The following is a 22,363-nucleotide window of genomic DNA, read 5'->3' as shown; positions in this document are numbered from 1 at the left end:
GATAGGAGAACACGAGGAAGCTTGAGAACATGTCTCTCTTTGGAATGTGCCTGAGATCTGACTCAAATCAGGGTATCATTCCCATTGGCACTGTACCTTAACCTGCAATTGCTTCAAAATGCCAAAGCCCAGTTTCCTTTTACCTCAGGCTGCAATCCAGTCTAAAGAAGTCTGTGGGAACTTAGCACTTCAAGTTTTTAAAAAGGAAAAAAATATATATATTTCTTTTAGGAAGAAAAGGGAAGCATATGGAACATATGGTTAGCAATAAGGAAGCAAAATGCATGGTCAGTTCTAACCTTAGAACAGCAAATCAAAAAGATGTTTCAAATTTTACCTTTTATTGACACTAACAGCAAAGCAGGGCATGATGTGACCCTGCATGTGCATTCCTCCCTGTGACTTATCTTTTATTTGTTTCAAATATAAAAACTTCCAGTGACTCTAAGTAAGCTCAGCCAAGGAGCTTTGGTACAACCTTCCTATTCACATTCTGTTTTATATGTATGTATGTGGATGTGTGTGTATTATATATATATATATGAGATGTATGTATATTACATACACATATGTGGAAATCAGTGGTGACCCTTGTGAGTTGTTTCTTGGGAGATGTCAAGCTTATTTTTAGAGATAGTGTAAATCACTGGGAAACATAGAACAAATTAGCCTGAACTGGATATCTAGCAACCTCCCAGGATCTCTTGTTCTGTCTTCCTAGTGTTGTAGTGTTGGTATAACAAGCACACACCACCATGCCTGCCACCATATATATATATATATATATATATATATATATATATATATATATATATATATTCCAGAGATTGGATTTTGTACTCAGGCTTGTGTGGCAAGCACTTTAGTGAGTGAGATATCTCTCTAGCACTCTCTCTTGTTATCCCCAAGCTTCACAATATGTGCAGCCACCTGATGTGTTAGGAACTCTATTTTCTTTTGTTTCTTACCTAAATTGAAATCAGGTCTAAGAACAGGTACACAAATCAAATATATTTATTAATGAAAACATGCAGAAGAAAAATGACTATGAAGTCTCTTATTGTATTAGTTAATTGACAGTGAAGCTCTATTTTAACTGAAGACCAGATTCACATTAGCCCAAGGGATTTAACACACTTGCAGAGAACAGAAAATAGCAGTACATTTGTGCAGTAAATTGCAAAATGATTGACAGGTGCTTTCTGGGTCTTGACAAATGGGTATACATGAGAGAGGGGAAGGACATCCTGTCCCTGATGGGTAAAGAAATGGATGATGGTCTAGAGTGAAAGTCGGAAACAAGACAACCTGCTCCACAGAGTCAGCTCCTCTTTAGACAGGAATGAAGCAGAGCTGGTAAGGGGGTGGCAGAGAGGCAAATCCATTGGCCACTGGGGTCGTATCAATGTCCTTAGCGCTAACTAGAGATTTCAACTTAAAGTTCTGTAAAATGGTGGTCAGAAATAGAAACAGCTCCATTCGTGCCAGGCCCTCTCCTGCACAAATCCGTTTTCCTAAAGGGGGGAAAAAAACAAAGATTACTATTCTCATTTGTAAATGTGATCATCACTGCACTTGTAACCAACACAAGAGACTATAAAGGAAGGGCAAGTTATTGGATGGGTGGGTAGATGAATGGGTACACGAAAGGAAAAGCAATGAGGCAAATAGAACAACCTAGAACAAGTTTCTTTCTCAATTGACCTATACTATTAAGAAATATAGTGTTCAAAAACACTTTTCACGTTGGTTTGGTTGTTCACATCTGTAATCAGACTGCCTCAGAGCCTGAGAAATAGGGCTTCTGTGTTAATTATCAAAAATAACAAAACAAAGGACAGAAGCCGCATTTTCAAAGCAGAATGCACACGGGAGGTGTAGACTCAATATACATTACTCTTATCTTAAATGAGAAGAAACAGGGTTCCTGATTATCTTTGCAGACTGTCCTACAACATCTACAATATTTCTGTCATCTCATGATGATCTTGGCATTTCTGGAATGCTGAACTGAGTAAAAATTCTCTGATCTAGGAGTTCATGAACTTTTTTAATGATAGGTGATTTCTCCTTTTAATTCTCGACTACCTATAAATTTTGAGGAAACTAGAAAGTAAATTATTAGGGTATTGTTCCATTTTTGCATTAATATGTAAGGTTGGAGAGATAAATATGTTGATTATATCCCCAATAACCCAGAGATCTGTGGGTCTTTCTCATTGTCCTAGTCCAGCTGAATTTTAATAAGTATTATTCATTCATGTGTTTACCAAGTACACTTGGGGCTCTCTGGTATTTTTGGAGACTTGTAATTGCATACTTGAGCATGAAGGAGTGACTTAGCAAAAAAGACCTGAATATAAACTATAATATCTTAGTTTTTACGGTGAGTTAGTGAATTGTGAATGGACTTTGCTTTCTTTGGTATTTCTGTGATGTAAGCTAAATAAAGAATATGAACATCCTACACTCTAATTTTCTCAATTGTGAGTAATGGATGAACCCTCAAAACCTCATTTTCATAACCTGACAGAAAATAAATCTTTTTTATCATGATATGTATAAACACTGAAAGTCATATTCCTGATCACTGGCCATTCGGGAGCCACTATGTAAGTCTCCACAGATCCTCATGTCCCTGGATCCATGGAAATGAGTTTCTATTACCTGTTGAAAATGGCATAAAGTAGTCACTTTTCTTAAAGTTTCCATTCTTATCTAGAAAGTGGCCAGGGTCAAAAATCTCTGGGTTGGGGAATTCCTTGCTGTCATTCAGCACTGAGGAGAGTGATGTTATTATCGTTGTTCCCTACAACAACACACAGAAAGAAATCAAGTTAAAAAGAAATCCTAGAACTAAGACAAGTCAGGAAAATGACCTAGTTCCCCTTCTGCTCCATAGTAGGGATTAAGTACAAAGAACAGTAGGGACATTTCAACAGGCAGAGCAGTTAAGGAGCAGGGAGGAGTGTGAGGACAGGCACAGCAGTGTGGCTAACATGCCTTCAGTCACTTTTCACGTGAGTACTTGAAGTCAGACTTCTGAGTCTCTTCTTCCTTCTTTTTCAGAGTTAACTCATTCTTCTCTGACCACTGGCTGCTCTAGCTCATCACATATTTCTACACACATCTCATGTAAATCATTTTCCAAGTGGAATAATTTATTGAGTGCTTTGAACAGAATAGGAGGCCATTCATTATGTACAATAGGGAAGATTTGGAAAGATGAATGCATCTCCTTTTTCTCTCATTTATAGGATCCATCCATCTATCTCTGTATTTATATTATAAGAAAGTAACTGCAGAGCTATGCGCCAGAGTAGACATGTGTAGTCTTGTATATATTCTATCTATATGAACGCACAGGTGCAAACACAGAAATGAACATATGTATATGTGTCAAAAATAAAGTATGAGAACACTTTGGGAGAAGAAAATGGAGGAATGGAACTGTATTCTGAAATCGTGAAACTTAAAATAATATTATATATATGTATATATATGTGTAGTGAAAATTAAGTTCTATTGTCAATAGGCATTGAACTTAGTATATTCATAATCATTTCTTTACATGTTGCCTGTGACTGTTTCTCTCCTGCAATGACAGTTTCTTAATGGGCAGCATAATCTTCTTGGCCGAGGAAGTCTGAATCTTTGAGAACCATTATGGCAAAGATTATTTGTTCCTTCATATCTGTTAGTTCTGCTGAGATCAGTGGCTCCATTCTGATCTAAAAAGAATCATTTATATAATTGTCACAGGGTAAAATCAGCTGTGAGACCACCAAGTTGTCTCACAAAGACAAGAATGAAATATTCTATTTCACTAGACCCAAAAGAGACCAGTCATATCATAAACTTTCAGGAGAGATACGACAGGATATAAGTTTAGCTGATACAACACACACCTCAAACTAGGATTTAAACACAAGGAAGTTATGAGGTGATATGCCGTTCCTAGTTTGCCCTTTGTTCTACTTATTATTTAGTAGGCTCTAAGGACATAAACATAAACAGCTTTTGTATTTTGGCCACAGACCTCAACAGTCTTACCACAGGAGTGTCCTTTAGCTGAACGGAGCAGACTGACAGCCTAACCCATATACTAAGTCTATCATCATACAGCAACACCCACTGCCACCTGACAAAGTAAGTTCTATCATTTCCACATGATATTAGTAACTGGAACCTTAACAATATAGTTTGCCCATCCCCCAAAATACAAATCTTCCCAGAGAGAGTAACTTCAATCTTTATGAATGAGTTATTGCTATAAAATATTGTATTTTTCATCTGCAGTTTTTGGTGTCTTCAAAGTAGCACTAAGTGGCCACAGAAATGAAATAAGTACAAAAATAACCACATCAGTGAACTTTTGAAAATCATCTTAAGTCAACAGTTTGGTTTTAATATAAAAACTCTAACGAGTTTTTGGAAGAAAAGCTATGAACAAAATTTTCTTAAAATAGAAATAATAGGCAACATGTAGTAGAGAAATCCAATATAAACATGTGTTAAAACATATACAGTCAGTGATCATGAGTAAAAAATATATAGAACCATAAAATGTATAGAGAACAATTTTAAAAATAATGTACAGACTTTTGTGATAAAATTCATCTCAAAGTAAAAATCTGTGTTCCTCAGTCATGCTCATGCATAATTGGATCCATAATAAAGTATCTCTTACATGCTTAAATAAACCAGACAAAAATTTTTTATCTGATCTACACAACTATCAGTATAAAACCTCAAATAGATAGAGATATTAAAGTCACTGTCTTTCATCCTAATCAGAAATGAGACAAGTGATACCCATTGCAAACATGTCTGTTCATCACTAGCCTGCAATTCATCATACTGAAGAGAAAGTAAGAACACGGGAATATGAAAAGTACATAGAAAACTATTAGCGCACCTGACACCTTCAATTTCAAATATGTTATATAAACATTGTTAGAAATAATAAAATTCACATGTTCAGATAAGAACAAGGGCAACAGAATGATTACATAAATTGTTTCTCTCTCTTTTTTTGGTTTTTCGAGACAGGGTTTCCCTGTAGTTTCTAGAGCCTGTCCTGGAGCTAGCTCTTGTAGACCAGGCTGGCCTCGAACTCATAGATCCGCCTGCATCTGCCTCCCGAGTGCTGGGGTTAAAAGGCGTGTGCTACCACCGCCTGGCTATAAATTGTTTCTCTTAAGCAAATGAAAAGAATGGAAGAGGCTGTACTAGAGAAAAGATATTTAATGTTCAGAATACCTCTAATAAGATATTCACAGACTGCATAAATGAAAAGAAACAAGACAGATAAATAAACATCACAAACAAATGATTGATTGGTATAACCTTATTGATGAGTTGAAGTTCCAGGCTATCAGTACTTTCCAATTTAAAGATTTTTTTTTCATAATGATAAAAATCCAGAAAAGACTTTTGGAAAACTGACAAAATGTCGAACTTTCAAATAAAAATACCTAAGCTTTGTCAGACAGTATTTGGAAGAGAGAACAAATATGGGAGTGTCATTACCAGTTATCTCTGCACCTGCAGTAGAGCTGCCCCTCTGATCACGAAAAAGGATAAACCACCAGCAGCACTGGATAACTCAGATAACACTGGATAACACTGTGAACCTGCGGGCATCAAGAGCACAGAGGTGCAGCAGAGAAGAGACAGCTCACCTTGGGGATGAGGTAGTTCCTGAATTTAATGTCACAGGTCACTGAATGGGGCAGGCTGGTCGGAAGGAGGTTGATGAATCTCTGGACCTCATGAATCATGGCATCTGTATAGGGCATGTGGCTCCTGTCCTGCATGCAGGGGCTGCGGTTTCTGCCAACCACACGGTAAATCTCTTCCTGGACTTTAGCTAGTTGGTCACAGCGACAAATGGGGAAACAGTAGAGAGGTAACACCTTTGGTTACAAGAGGTAACATCAGGCCATCCACGGCACAATGTGGGTGTTCCAAAATAAGTGTAAGTGTGCACTTTTAATTTATGGATAAAGTATTTATACAGAAATGCTGTGTTGTAGGTTTATATCACTGTCATTCTATAAGATACTACGATATATTTATTATTTAGGAGCCATAAGAGCAAATCAAGTATTAATAATTAAAATATGAACTAAAAATATAGTTAGTCTCTAGTAAAGGACATTAGAAGTCAGATACTAAATCTGGATTTAAATACAATATTCTCTTACAACCACATACTAAAGTGTGTATATATATATATATATATATATATTTGTGAATATGTGTATGTTTAATTTAATTTAAAAGATTTTACATTTTTGTTCCCACACTCTGTAAAGAACAGTTCGACATCTTTAGCTACTTCTGAAATATATTCATAATGAATGTTTCTTATATATCCACATATGCACAACATTTATTGACATTTATGCATTGGAAATGAAATTTCAGTTACATCTCATCATCTACACACGCATGCACGCACACACACACACACACACACACACACACACACACACTCACTCACATAAATGCTTCCCCTTGCCCCTCACTTCATTAATAATAGCATACTGGAACCTAAGGAAACTGAAAGCTTCTTCATGGCAAAGACACCATCATTAGGACAAAATGACAGGTTACATAATGGGAAATGATTTTTATCAACTACACATCCAATAGATGACTAGGATCCAAAATATATAAAAATTTTAAAAATAAGATATCAAAAAACAAATAACCCAATTAATAAATGGGGTACAGATCTAAGCAAAGAATTCTCAAAAGATGAAATTCAAATGTCTAAGAGAAACTTAAAATGTTCACAAACCTTAGTCATCATGGAAATGCAAATCAAATCTTTTTTGAGATTTCACCCTACACCCACTGGAGTGGTGAAAATCAATTTTTAAAAAAGTGACAGCTTATGCTAGAAAAGATGTGGATAAAGGGGGCACTTATGCATTTTTGGAGGAGAGCAAATCTGTATAGCCACTGTAGATATTAGTGTGACAGTATGCCAGGAAGAAAGAGAGCAATCTACTTCAAGATCCACCTGTACTCCTCTTGGGAATGAACTTAACAGTTGTTTCATCCTACCACAGAAACACTTGCCCAACCATGTTCATTGCTGCTTTATTCATAAAAGCTAGAAAATTGAAAATGAATTAGATGTTCCTAAACAGAATAGATTTTTTTAAAATGTGGCACATATATACAATGAATTATTAACAGTCATTTAAGAAGAATTAAATCGTGAAATTCTCATGAAATGGAGGGTACTAGGAAAAAATCACCCTGTATGATATAATTCAAACACACAAAGACAATTATTTCTATTCACTTATGTTTGGATATAGCTGTGAAATCAATGATAACCAAGCTACAATCTGTAGAGCCACAGACATTAGATATAAAGAAGGGACGAAGGAGGACAGATAGATCTTTTTAGGAAAGGGAGAGAGACTGGATAGTTATGGATGTACTGGAGTTGCTTGAACAAGGCCTCAGGAGGGGAGGAGAGGCAGTATGAGGGAGGGAAACCAGAGAGACATAAAATTCAGCCTCATTCGAGGGATTGTATGGAGTCTTAATATAGCAGAAATTTCATATATATATATATGTGTGTGTGTGTACGTGTGTGAATGTATATATTTATAATGTTTATATATATATGTGTGTGTGTGTGTGTGTGTGTATAGTATAAATGCGATCTAATAAAATAACCAAATAATGGGGAGGCAGAGTCCCAACTGAACAACACTTTTCACCATATAAAACTTCCAATACCAGCATTAGGTTACATCTAATTGAGTCATTGGTGAAAGGAGTTCCATGGAAATTTCCAAACAACCCAGGCTATTGTCAAGATAATAGGTTGCTTTCCAAAAACTGACAGCAAGGTCTCACTGTTGAAGCAACACCTACACAACTCTGTTGACATGAAGGAGTCAAGTCAGTGTCCTCACCTGTGACATCAGGGTGCTTGAGCAGGAGCAGTAAAGCGTATCTCAGTGTTGTGCTTGTTGTCTCTGTCCCAGCACCAAACAGGTCACTCACAGTCGTTGCCAGATTTTCAAGTGTAAATTCTGATTGTTGGTTGTGGTTTGTCTGAGAATAATTTGATACAACAATCTAAAAAGTCTTTATCAGCACACCTTATTACAATTACTCTACAGTTTTATGCAAGTTTATGTATTTATTACTAAAAGTGTAAAATTTAAAATAAAACTCCATAACATCCATTCCAAATGGTCGTTCTAACTGTATAGAAGTTTACTGAGTCATGTAGACATTGGGTCTCCTTAATTTAACAAGATGTTTTATATATGTGCAAGTTACTTTTTATAAGAAGACTTCTGAAAAATATTTATTTTATATTGTTTTCAACAAATTTCTTGAATGTAAAGGCGAAATTAACACATTTTTCAAAGACTAGCACAGATTTTTATAAATTTTGATTTCACTCTTAATTCCTGACTAGTGTAACTCTTGCAATGATGTGATTATCTTCACTTAAGTGTATATAGATTTTTACTTTTATCCACTAAAAATATAAATGAAACATTTTATTCATTACCTATAATTCATTGTCCTATAAAAGCATGTGAAAAAATGTATGATAGTTCTAATCTTGGGACATGCAGATTCATACATAAAAATAAATGCCTGTATTCTCAGTAAAGTAAAGAACAGCAGAAGACATTTGACTGTATCTCTGGGAATTCCCTATTAAACCAAGATGGAGTTGTAATGAGATTTTTGACCTTCAGTTCAATAAATTCATTATTTCTCAATGCATTAATAACTAGATTTTCTGTTAGTTTTAAAAAGTAACATATCCCTGCATGTGTATCCCACATTCTTGTCCATCCATCCAACTGTTGATGAGTTCTAGATTGATTATCTCAGCTATTTTGAGAAACATAGTAGTAAACAAACACAAATGTGCAGGTACCTTTTCCATATGCTGATATTCTTTGGATATAATCTCAGATTCAGTCTAAGACCCACTTCATCACATAGGACCCATATCTGTCACTGTTAAGGGTCTAAGAATGTTGGTCAAATCTATTACTCTAATAGACATAGTGTTAAAGTGATTCCTAATAAATTACTACTGTATCCATAAATGAGAACTCTCTTACTTTTCATCAGAGAAACTTCTACTTCTAGGAGATGGCAGTTAATACAGAGACACTCAACTGTTCGATGTACACAGAATAAAGCACTGTGTCCTGATCACTATTAATCATAACACACTCGTCCCCAGGTTTAAGGATCTTTGTGGAAGAGGAGGCAGAAATACTGTAAGAGCCATCTGTGATCAATAACATCAAGGAATCAGTGTTTTCTGGACACAAAAGGACAGATGAACAAGAAAACTCACAGTGACTGTGACAGTCTGCACAAAAACTGTGGAAGTTCATCAGATAAAAACCCAATACATATGGGGGGAAGAAAATATGAAACCCCACCTCTAGCTGATTAGCTCCTGGGAAGGAGTAGTCAATTGCTTATAATGATGTGACTCCTGGTAGCTTGATTACATGTCAAGGCCTGGGGCTAGGTGAGTAACAGACACTGGACTCAATTGTGAAAAGAGGGAAAGAAAGAAATCACGAAGTTTGGTAAGGAGAGTTATGAGGATGGAGATGAGGGTAATGAAAGTTGAGGCTTATGTTTAAATTACATCACATTAAATTCTCAAGCCAGAAAATGCTCAGGCAATAACACAAATTTATATTAATATTTTACCTGCTTTAGTTTAGTCAGGTAATAATCAATAAAGTCCCGAGGGTTTGCAACATTGAGTGACTCCTGATGTTCTTTAATTTTTTCCAAAAGGTAACTTCTGACATAATCAACATTTTTTGATATTGTGCGATGACTTCCCGGGCAATAGTCTATTAGTGAAGGGAAATTATTGCAGACCTACAAAATCAGACAGAGAAATTTTTGTTAAGATATACTGTTTTACTTTTAGTCTTATGTGTGGTGTGTGTATGCAATGTATGTGTGGGTGCCTTAGAAGTCAAAGATATCAGATCAAATCTCATCTGATGATGGTTTTGGGACACCTAACATGGGTGCTTAAATTGGTCTTGGGTCCTTTGGAAGATCAACACATATTCTTAATCACTGCTTCATCTCTCCGACCCATTTCAAAGAATTTTTTGAAGAAACAGAGATAAGGAAATATACATATTCATAATATATAGCAAGACCAACGTGGATTTATAGATTCAGATAAAAATGAAAAATAATGTCCAACAACAGGAGGAGGTGTTTATCACAGGGAACAAGTACCTGTGATAGCAGAGAGATTTGGGGATAATAACGCTCTAAATGATCAAAGATCATAATCAAGCTTCAACATTCATAAATCACTTTAGTATAAATATTTCTTGTGAAAACTGACTAAGGACTTATACAATTTATTCCCTACAAGTCTGAAGTATAATATGGTATAAATCTTGGGTATCTCTCCACTGCTCTGCGCTGTGAAGATCTTGGAGCCCTGGCTCTGCAGGACCAACTGTTCTCATGCTCCAGCAGATGACAGATGGGGTGGATGCTAAGGTGAATCAGTTCATAACCCTTGCTCTGGCTCTACATAGTTGCAGTGTTGGCCAGCCCTCCAGGTATCCCCTATCCTCACAACCAGGGTGAGCTTCCTGGCATACCCTGGCAGGTTCACCCCTTATAGCGATGAGCTTCTTTCATGCCCTCAGAATTATCTCTCCCACACCTAAACCGTCAGGCAAGATCTACTGGGTTTACCCATGCAAGGTGCAGGGGCCACTCTTCCAAGTGCTGCAGCTGGTGAAGTGCAGGATCGTCTCCCACTCTTATGACCTCAGGGTCAGCCCTGCAACCTGCCACAGGCTACAGGAGAGGGGAGACAATCTCTCTCCAACACATACCATCATAAGACAGATGAGGGGAGGGCCAGGTCTCATATGCTCACATTTTCTAAGCAGGTTCATGTGCAGCCCACCATCCCAATCAATAGGGTCTGAAGCGTGGCAGTCGGCAGAGATTGGAAACAACCCAAAATAGCCTTTTTTGAATGAATCAGTTTTAATAAAGGGAGCAAGTGGGGTACACTTACAGAGCCAAGGTTCCAGCGAAGTAGAGAACCAAGCGGAAGAAAGAAGGGCCAGACCTTCCCCAAACCTGGTTCTTTTAAAGGTATGTTTTGCCCCTGGAGCGGCCACGCCCCTCAGACAAGGGATTGGTCAGCCACAACAAGGGTCAATAGGGTCAATAGGGTCTTGTCGGTTGTACTACCCATGGAGGTACAGGCCCAGCTTTTAGATATGCTGAAGTTGGTGAGGAGGAGTGTCAGGTCCCTCGCACACCACAGGGGGCAGTGGCAAGGGGAGGAGGATATCTTTCTCTCACTCTGACCACCATATGGCAGATTAGTAGGTGTGGTCAGTTTTTCTACTCTCAAAACCTCAGGGCCAGCTCACTTGTGCCTCTGCCCACAGGGTCAACTCTACTATGCTTCCCAGGCTAGGAACAGAGTCTTCTTTAATGAGTGCTGCAGCTGGTGGTGGGGTGGGAGAGGGACATTCAGCTCCCTCATCTGCCTCATTCATGAGGGGTTTAATAGTAAAAGGGACATACCTCCCCAACCACACCAACAAATGACATAGAAGTAGTAGGGCCAGCTCTCTCACACTCATAACTTCGTGGCTGACTCACCTATACCCCTGTGGACAATGTTCAACTCTACGGTACTGTCCAGGCAAGGTATAGGGTCTGCTCTTCTGAGTTCTGCTGATAGTAGGGGCACAGGCAGCTTTCTGGCTCTTAGGACCTCCAGACCAGCTCTCTCACCTGCCACACTGAGAACGGGATATCTCTCTCACACCCATGCCACCATTTGGCAGAGGAGGGGCAGAGTCAGAATCCCCCACCTCACATTCTTACTATTGGCACACCCACATCACTATCAGCAGGATCAGTACCACTGTGAAGCCCAAAAGAGACGCAGGGCCCACTTTTCCTAGGGTTTCAGCCAGTGAGTGACATGATCAATCCTCTACAGCCCTTTCCTCTTGGCCATAGGTGGTATCAGGAGCTATGGACATCAACACAGACCATGACAGCAACAGGTCCATATACTCAGACATGGACCCTGCCAGCAGCCAGGTTCCAGACATCACCATGGCCCTGTGTGGCAAACAAGGCACCCACCTCGGCCCGGTCCTCCCTGTTTTACTTCTACAGATGTGTCTTTCTCCATCTGTATTGAACCATCCTATCTGTCTTTCCCATATCACATCGTATATTTGCTCACCATAGTAGCGTCTGACTGTCTGGTGCCGTGTTGCACTGGGGTGGCCCTAATCACTGACATTCTTTATGGAGAGTCAGGAGATGCCAGTTTAGCACAGGACAATTCTGAGAATATGTATGTGGGTCACACAGCATCAAACGACTCCTCATTTCTACCTGTCTGTTAACTAGGATTCCAGCAGACACATCAAACCACTGAAACTACTCAGTGTTTCCTGGCAGATTTCATTGCCATAAATATTTTTTTTTCATTTAAGGAAATATTCTTTCTAAACTAAAATATCCCTGCCTAGTAGTATGATGAGGATGTGTCTAATAATCGGAAAGGTAAGAATTATGCATAGAAGAATGTCCTATGAACAACTGACCACACTTCTACATGTGAATGCAATACTTTGTACAAACAGCTCTGTGGACATCAACTGGAAAATCAATGGATATGGAACTAGCAGCCCCAAGCCGACCTGAAAATTGCCTTCCAGTTTTGCTAAAGACTTGGACCTGCCTTCCAGATATTCTTTCTGTAATATATTATTCAGAACTGTGGTGTCTAATAACCTCAATTTTTGGTCCATATTGAATTTGACCTTTGAGAATGTAAGACTATAAATATGTTCTCAGGAGGAAAAGAACTTAACTTCACCTGCATCCAGGGGGAGCTCAGAATCCTGACATTCTCATTTACTTTTCCCATCAAGTTAAGAAAATCCTGATCTTTATAATCAAAACGATTCTGGAAAACAGTGGAGCAGATGACATTGCAGGGAGCACAGCTCAAGATGAACGTGGGATCACAGGGTGAACCTGAACAAACAATTCGAAAAATACTATTAAAATAAACAAAGAAGAAATTTTGGCTTTGTTAACAGGTAAAGAGTCTTTAGAAGTTTTAAACCATATCCTATCTACAATTTTTCTAACAACTAAGCATTCGTTATATGTAGAATCAATGTACCACTTCAATCTTAAATTTGAGATGGCCTCAACATCAGTAGTTAAATGAGAACAAATCATATATGTTACACCAGTTTTTATACTTTTAACCATATGGTATTTGAAAGAAAACCAAAGATTTTATAAGCCTAATATTTCTAGTATGCTGAACAGAACTACTTCTTACTAGAATGTCTAGTTTCCATATAACATTCAAGATAAAGATAGAAAAGTGTACACCTGGAAGATCTGCAGTCACAATGAGTAAAACCAAAGAAGCAAGTTTTGATCCAAGGAAGGAGGACCCCACTGCAGGTGAGTTCTGGTATTAGAAGAAAAAAACATGGGATACTTCCTCCTACTTACAAGAGAATAATTTGTAATCTCAAGAATAGTCACTTCTATGTGGATGAAAGCATTCGTTTTACAGTTAGATTTCAAGAGGGGGAAACAATATAGGGCAGTGATAGAGACTTCCCCTTTTTCATTTCATCATTTAAAACAACACATTTTCTCCAGAGGAAGTAAATGCAGTACTTGAAAAGTAGACACAAAGTATAACAAGGTCAGTGCTGGACAGAGAGCTTTTCATTCAAAGTACTTGCTGTTGTTTTAGAGAGCCAAAGTTCAGTTCTAAGCAGCCTCCCAGTGGCTCATAACTTTCTGTAACCCCAGTTCCAGAGGAATAGGATACAGTTTTCTTACTTCTGTGGCACCAGGTACAAAAGTGGCAAACATTTATACACATAAGATAAAAATAAACAATCTTTTTAATTCTAACAAAGAAGTCTTGGGTAGGATGCAGTAGGACAAATGGAAATGGAGCTTCCAGAAATGGGATGATAGGGAGGCATCTCCGAAGCACATGCTACATTCCTACAAAATGTCTGTATGAAGTTCACACTGTATACAGTATTCGTGACAATAATGGTTAGCTTTTAAAAGAAATAAATAATGATTATGTTCAATAAAACTACATAGCATATTTAGGCATGTGTGGTTTGTAGATTTGTAAACATTACCCAAAATCACCATTACTAAATATGCTGATATAATGCTTAAAATTTTTGTAACACATAGGTGTATGATATTACAGGTCAAAAATTACAAGGAAATTTCATATTTAGGCCTATTTTTATTTGTGTAAAAGTGTTCAGAGGTGTGTGTGTGTGTGTGTGTGTGTGTGTTTGTGTGTGTGTGTGTGTGGTGTGTGGTGTATATCTGGGTAGGCTAGCAGAGCGTGTTGGATCTCATGGAGTTACCTGACATGAGCACTGGGAACCCATTGTTGCTTCTTTAAAGGAGCATTCTCTCTCAAGTGATAAACCGTCTATCCAGCTCTCAGGGCAGTTTCTTCTGAAGTCTTTTCTATAGTGAGTTTGCTTTGATCAAATGATGAATACACTTTCCATTCAAACTGATTCGAAATTTATATGTGTAGACCCCACATAAGGATCACATAAAATAACAGTATTTTGAATAAATTATGAAGCATTTAAATATAGGAAACTCCTGAATAGTGTTGTGGCTGTGCCAGGGTTTAAAAACATGACTATATTCTATGCTATTAGGAAATGTTTTATTTAAGCCAAAAACAGTGATGGGTAAAAGATTGCGACATTTCTTATGTGTACGCAAGCTGTTCACAGATTAAATTTGATTTTTAGCCTTTCCTTTCACTTTATTTGGAAAAAAACTTAAAGTCCTTAGAAATAAAATAGGCAATCAGATTTTTTTTTCAGAAAAGAAACTTCTAAAGTATCATTTATAGTGGTAGCAAAAGAAAAGTGTTTCATTTTCTACAAAAACACACAAAATGTTGAACTTGAACATAAGTGACTGGCAGGATTAAAGACAGAATCAAAAAGTTAGCAATAACAGTTCATGTTTTTAAAGGCATAATTTAATTAAGAAATAATTTCCTTGTTCTCTTTGTGTATCTTGCAGATTTGTGCTATCATATGTGTTTCGATAGAATGCAATTCAAAACAGTAATGCGATGATACAGTGGGGTGATGGGCCTTAGGAAAAAAAATCTACTACCTAGTCAGCTTGACCAGAATAATTCTTTACTACATTCTAAATCATATTCTTTTATGTATAGGTAAATGTAGCTACCACCCCTTCTTAAAGAAACTTCTTTTACAGCAAATAGAGATCATAAGAAAAAGCCACAATTGGATACAATGCAGATACCAACTGATTGTGGGAATCCCACCCTTAACAGATACAAATACATCAGAACTCCTGCATCTACGACTCAGGAAACATCACAGAAAAGGAGGCAGAAAGATTGGAAGAATCAGATTATCAAGAAGTCTAGTAGAAAACAGTCTCTCCTAGAAATGACTTTAAAGCAATACTGAAAAAAAATGTCGAAATCAGTAGATGTGCTAATGTGGAAAGGGAAAAATTTCAGAGTCTAACCCCTAGACAAACAACTGACTGAGGGGTAAGAATAATTATCCTTTCCAATCGTTAAGCTGTCTTACTGGTTGTCCAAGTGCAGAGTAGTCAACCCTGAAATCATATATATGATACCTAGCAACAAAGAGTACTGAAGAGGTTGTGTACATATGTGTATATGGACATACATATATAAAATATTAATCAAAAAAAGGCTATCAACTATATAGTACGAAGGGCATGAGAAGGAAGAAGAGAGGGTATCTGGGAAGGGATAGAAAGAGAAAAGAGGAAGAACTAATGTTATTCTATTTCAATTAGAACATATTTTTAAACAAGTACCTAATTCAGAAGGAACTAATGAAATATTTCTTACAAAAATCTTACATGTCAAGCACAAATCATGTTTGGTATTATTAAATGAAGAGACAACATCAAGTAGGGTAAATAGGAAAGTGGGTATGTATCTCAGAGGAGTTGGTTGGAGATCACAATGAAAACACATTATATAAGATTCTCAATGTAGTAAATAATTTTTAAACAAATAACAACACGATTCTGAGATCATGCAATAGTAGACAAAATAATCAATGAAAAGTCTATTGTACTTAGCTAAAAAATGAAAGCCTTAAATCTTATCAGTGTTACCCAGGACAGTAAACATTGGCCTAGAAGAATCCCTGTACTGTTCAGTTAATTTGCTCAAATCTCTGTAATCCAATAAAATGAAAACAAATATCCTCTGATTGGGATCTGCCACTATAATAAATAGCAATTATTCTGTGGTAAAATGATCCACAAAGACAAAGTAGACTTGTGCTGATGGAAATGCACAATTATGCAGCTCAAAAGAAAATTAATATGAAACCCACATCAATTGTTTCTGATTAAAAAACAAAGAAAATTTTTAGATAGGATATGATCAACATATCATATACACATACCTAAACTAAGATGTGAAGCATACACCTACACTTACCATTGGTTTTTCTCAGTTCCTCCACAAGGCACTGTGCTTCCTCTTGAACACGGTCCTCAATGCTTCTTTTCCCCATTCCCAAATTCCGCAGAGTCATGAGTGAGAATCTCCTTGTCTCTTTCCATTTGTTTCCATTGCTAAAAACAATGCCTAAAGAAATATTAAAACATTAGAAAAATATTCTAGGTACAAATGATAGATCTGATTGGTGGAAATAACAGAGGTCAGCCCTGTACCTAAGAAAGAAGTCCCACCCCTTCTTTCAGTCTTCAGTTTCACAAGAAACACTGTGCAACATTTATAAAAGCATGTATAGTTACTTACCAAGACCTTTATTAACTCTTTCAGCTATTGGGAAGCTTCCTCTGCCAGAAAACTCCTCCCCATGATCAACCAGAGCTTCCTTCACTGCTTCATACCCATGTAACACCACAGTGGGCTTCATGCCCAAGTACAGGGTGAATACAGGACCATAGACTTTTGAAAACTGAAAATAGGAGAGAAAAATGTAAATGCTATCAAAAGAAAGTCATTTTAATCTCCATGGAGTCAACCTCATTCACACTGATAATATCACTTACTATATTTTAATATTTTTAGTCAGGCAAAGCTCAATTTCAGATTGTTGTGAAGCCTATTTATATCATATTAGGGTGGATATCAGTTATTGATCACCTACAGTGAATCATATAACGGCTCAAGATTCAGGTAGTTATTACACAATAATTACAATGAATTTTTACGCCAAACATTCAGAAGGATGCTGACCACCAGAACTCCATATAGGACACACACATGCCTGCTGACTTCCCCCTCTGTCTCAGCGCCTGCCTACCCTACCCACCATCAAGCCTCCCATCTTTCCCACCATGTCCCAGTTCCCCAACTCAGGCAGAAACACCCTGTTTGAACACAGACCACTCCACTATGACCTACAGAAGTCCAGCCCACAGGTGTGGAGACACTTTCCTCAACCACAGGCAACTGTAGTCAGAAGATCAGAGGAGAAACAGAAACCTAGTAACAAAACATACATACTACTAAACTCAAACTACTATATTCATAGATTTAAATGCTATACATCAGATATCTGATGCCATATTTACAGGTTTAGAGAAAGAGCAGAGGACATCATATAATACATAAAAGGACCAAGAATAAATAGTCAAGGCACTCCTAAGGAGTAAAAATGCTGTTTGAGATATGATAACTGATAGCAAATTATATTATAGAGTTATGTGATAGAAACCATCTGGTACTCACAAAAATAGGCAAGTGGACCAATGGAATAGACAAAATGATGCAGCAATAAAGCAGCAGTGTAAGGCCCACTTACTTTCGAAACGCAAATTTGTAAGACACCACAGTTGATACTATTGAGGAACAAGATTAGGCATACTGCTACTACAAACACAAGAGAGTGGGCACCACAAGAGCTGCACCATAGGCATGCAATATTTCCTGGAAAAATAGTTCCTTCTCTGGCAGGATTCTTAGCTCCAGACAGAGTTTTCAAAAAATAAAACTGGATATAAATATCACCAAATATAATGAAATCTTGGCTTCTCGATTGCATTTTTTGTGGTATTCTGTAGGTGTGTCTTCTATCTATCTGATGATTTCATTGGATAATTAATAAAGAAACTGCCTGGCCCATCTGATAGACCGGCCCTTAGGTGGGTGGAGTAGACAGAACAGGAAGAAGGAAGTGAGGTAGATGGCTCAGTCAGATGCCACGCCTCTCTTAAGTTAGACAGACTGCCATGCCTCTCCTCAGGGAGACAGACGCAATGAAGCTCCAGCCCACGATGGACGTAAGCTAGAAACTTCCCGGTAAGGCACCACTTTGTGGTGTTACACAGATTATTAGATATGGGTTAGTCAAGACGTGAGTAAGAGGTTGGAATTAATGGGCCAGGCAGTGTTTAAAAGAATACAATTTGTGTGTTGTTATTTCGGGTTTTAAGCTAGCCGTGCAGGAGCCAGGGCTGCAGGAACGCAGCCCGTCTGCTCCTCACTACAGTATTCCATGTCCATTGATATTTAGTTAAATTAGGCATCAATTACTTGTTTAGAGTACAACATCAAATAAATAACCTCAGTAAAAATGGTTCTCTAAAATTCTACCTGACTTATTAAAGAAAATATTACTGACTATTGATCTTCAACCAAACATAATGGAAAAGGTTGGGTTTTTTGTTTTGGTAAGATAAGAAATATTCACAAATTTTTCAGTTTTTTTCCATAATAAAACCCTTTTTGCTTTTATTATTTGTAAGATTAAATTCAAATATATGACAAACTATTAATAATTACATTGGATCTCATTTAGAATTGCCTCATATACATAATATATAAACAAACCATTTATACATGATGCTGTTCAGGGAAAAATTCAAAGTCTTTAATTTTCTTTTGGCTCACGTGTAGTTTATTCTCATAAACAATAAAATAGAAATAAGCAAAGTAAGTCACAAAAGAAATAAATGTATGGCTCCAGTCAACTGAAATGGATTTTTCTGGTCTCTTAGGATGTTTTTTATTCTAATATATGGCTTGGTGGTATGGAATATGCAAGCAAGCTGTCTAAACAGTTTTGGATTGCCTATGCCTATCTTATTGCTTAGAAGAGGGAGAGGACTTCTACCAGAAAATAGTAAGGGAGTGTAGTAGTTGTTATTGATCTAACTTGGTTAGACCTGAATAATTATACATTTTAACTATTTTTTAAATTTATAAGTAAAAGTATACATTTCGTGGGTTACTATGTGATGATTTGATGCATGTATATATCATGTGATATTCAAATAAAGGCAAACATCTTACAATCTACTTATTGTCAAATGCTGGAAATACAAAAATAAGTTCTGCTTCTTCGTGAAGCTTCCTAAAGCTTTACAACTGTTCTCAAACATCCTTGGCATGACATGCACTAATTGCTTTCAAGCGGGAAGATAGTAAGAACTAAATTATTCTCTCCAATTCTAATTATGGAAATAACGATTCATTAATGTCAGATTAGCTATGGCATTGATAAACACTTGCCCGTATGCTCATGCACTCACCCACTATCAGTCTGCAATTTCCTCTACGTACAATCATGATGAGACTGTGAGCCAGAGCAGCTGACGCTGGAGGAAGGCACAGTGTGCTTTAGAGTTAAAGTTTCACACTGTGCTTTTTATCTGTCTTCCCACAGCCTGATTTCTTAAGTCTGTCTGCTTTCAGCCTTTGGGCCTCAGGGTGTGGGTTCATTTACATAAGGGTCTGGAGAAGAAACACGTCGTAAAATCTCCACGCAAGCTGGAGGTTCCCTCACGGTCCTGACTTTCTTTCTCATGTTCTCTCTCCTTCTGCTCCTCATCAGGACCTTGGGAGCTCAGTCCGGTGCTCCAAGGTGGGGCTCTGTCATTTTCTTCATCTATCGTCAGGTGGAGGTTCTATGGTGATATGCAAGAAATTCATCAGTATGGCTATAGGAACTGGCCTTTTCAGGCTCCCTCTCCTCAGCTGCCCAAGGAACCAACTGGGGGCGTCTCCCTGGAAACCTGGCGACAGATGGGGAAGGTGACTGAGCCCCACATTGGAGCACTGGACTGAGCTCCCAAGGTCCCGATGAGGAGCAGAAGGAGCGAGAACATGAGGGAGAAAGTCAGGAACGAGAGGGGTGCGTTCACTCATGGAGACGGTGGGACAGAACTAATGGGAGATCACCAACTCCAGTTGGAATGGGACTGATGGATCATGCGACCAAACCCGTCTCTCTGAGTGTGGCCAACAGCGGGGGCTGACTGAGAAGCAAAGGACAATGGCTCTGGGCTCTGATTCTTCTTCATGGACGGGCTCTGTGGGAGCCTTCTCAGCTTGGTCGATCACCTTCCTGGACCTGGGGGGAGTTGGGAGGACCTTGGTCTTAGCATAGAGTGGGGAACCCTGATGGCTCCTTGGCCTTGAGAGGGAGGGAGGGGAGGTATGGGTGGAGGGGAGGGGAGGGAAGGGGGAGAAGGAGGGGAGAGAAAGGGGAGAAGGAGGGGAGGGAGGGGGGAGGAGGAGGGAAGGAGATGGAAATTTTTAAATATAAAAAAAAATAAACCATGAGAAAAAAAAAAAAATCTCCACGCATAAATGGAAAGACTTCTGTGAAATGCACTAGCTAAACTTGGTGATAAATTCCTTCATAGCAGCCATCTGCTTTAATTCTGTGACATGCAGTGTGGTTCCACTACAAAATGAAATCAAGTTCCAGAGGGGATTTACTTTTTTTTTTAAATTGGAAAATATGAAAAGTTGACAGGTTTTGCAAAGTTTCCTGTGAAAGAGTTCTCAATGTTTTATAGGAAATACTTTGCTTGCATGGAAATTTTTTTCTGTTTTGTGAAATTTTTTTGTTTTATAAAGTGTGAAGAAGTAAATGTCCTTTCACCTGAAACCTCACTCATTACTGAGTTCCTGACAATAGCCAGCTATAAAAGTCATAAAATAGACGATGATTTGTAAGTATTTTGACTTTGTGATTATTTATAACAATATTGCCTCAAATACTAGATTTTCATCTAAAGCAACTGTCAGTTTATCTTCTTTATCAAGGTACTGGAGGAGCACAAAGAATACTTACATTGGTCAAGCATTGGCTGATGTTCTTCACATCTATTTGGAAGAAATTGCCAAAAATTGGGAGAGGAGTGGGGCCAGGAGGGAGCTTCGCTCTCTCAGAGCTCTGTCTCCAGAAGGAGAAGAGAAGCAAACAGCAAAGGCTGAGCACCAGGGCCACAACTGCATCCATGGAGATCCTTCTGTCTGACACAGCTGTGGTCAGCCAGCATGGAGCTTTTATAACACTACCTGCTGAATCGACATGTCCTTCTTTGGAACGTCACTGACTGGTCAATCAGATAACCTTTAACCTCTCTCTCTCTCTCAAGTAGACTTTGTCCTTCTGATAGAAATAAAAATAAGATGTTTGTTACCCTTGTCCTTTTTTTTGAAAATTTGTAATGGGTTTGTGTTTATTTTATCAGGAAAATTATTATATGGCACTTTAGGTGTCAAATATAAATCACTTTCAGATTCTTCATGCATTTCCTAAGAATAAGAATAACAAATCCCCGTGTCTTGATTATGATATTTAATACACAAATAAAATATAACATTAAACTGTAAGAGAAAAATTTGAGAAATCATCTATTCCTAGGAGACATTGGTTAGGAATGACTTAGAGCTCACAAAATACGATAGGCTATTGATGAGACTCTTGATTGACAACCAGAATGAGAACCAAAGGCTGTATCACTGAACATACTTAATACTTGTTTTGAAAGATACTGCTAATTCAAACAGGACCTGGGCTTCAAGTCTCTTTCCTGCTGACTGTCTTTTCTACTGCAGGATGATGTTATGTGACACTTCAAGGTTGAGGAGTAGAATCATCAAGGGTCGTTACCAGCTTTAAAGCATGGATTGCAATAATAACCTGCCTGAGAAGAGTTACCCACTGGAGGGAGTAGTGGCATGGCTACTGTGATCTGAAAAGATGCTCTGTGGTTGTATGTGAGCCCTACTCCACAGGTGGCAGTCTCTGCGTGGTATTGAAAACCGGGTGAAGATCTCATGGCTAAGGAGGTCATTGACCCAAGGGAACAATGTGTTACTACTGTTTTCCTGAAGGGATATGAAGCCAAACTGCATTCTCCATGATCTTACACTCGTCATCAGTGCTGCTCTCAGCCAACAGCAGAGTATATGCTTATTTAAGAGGAC

General features: G+C 38.0%; 1 protein-coding gene across 2 annotated transcripts; it reads right to left on the bottom strand.

The window, feature by feature from the left end:
* Nucleotides 1-996: 996 nt before the first annotated feature.
* LOC119824922 (cytochrome P450 2C25) lies at nt 997-21,424 on the bottom strand. Of its 2 annotated transcripts, none has more exons than XM_038345514.2 (9): nt 21,222-21,424; nt 16,931-17,093; nt 16,607-16,756; nt 12,932-13,092; nt 9,736-9,912; nt 7,947-8,088; nt 5,685-5,872; nt 2,668-2,809; nt 997-1,514 (listed from the first exon to the last, which is right to left on the bottom strand). In XM_038345514.2, the coding sequence occupies exons 1-9, from the start codon at nt 21,387-21,389 to the stop codon at nt 1,333-1,335; spliced, it is 1,473 nt and encodes a 490-aa protein (XP_038201442.1). In that variant the 5' UTR covers nt 21,390-21,424; the 3' UTR covers nt 997-1,332. The 2 variants fall into 2 exon arrangements, with proteins under 2 accessions (XP_038201442.1, XP_038201451.1); XM_038345523.2 differs by lacking the exon at nt 21,222-21,424 and adding an exon at nt 17,543-17,560.
* Nucleotides 21,425-22,363: the final 939 nt, after the last annotated feature.

The sequence above is a fragment of the Arvicola amphibius genome, chromosome 1 (assembly GCF_903992535.2).
Source record: "Arvicola amphibius chromosome 1, mArvAmp1.2, whole genome shotgun sequence".
In the NCBI taxonomy this organism is placed as follows: domain Eukaryota; kingdom Metazoa; phylum Chordata; class Mammalia; order Rodentia; family Cricetidae; genus Arvicola; species Arvicola amphibius.
The sequence above is the reverse complement of the archived record's forward strand: the minus strand, read 5'-3'. Positions and strand labels throughout refer to the sequence as shown.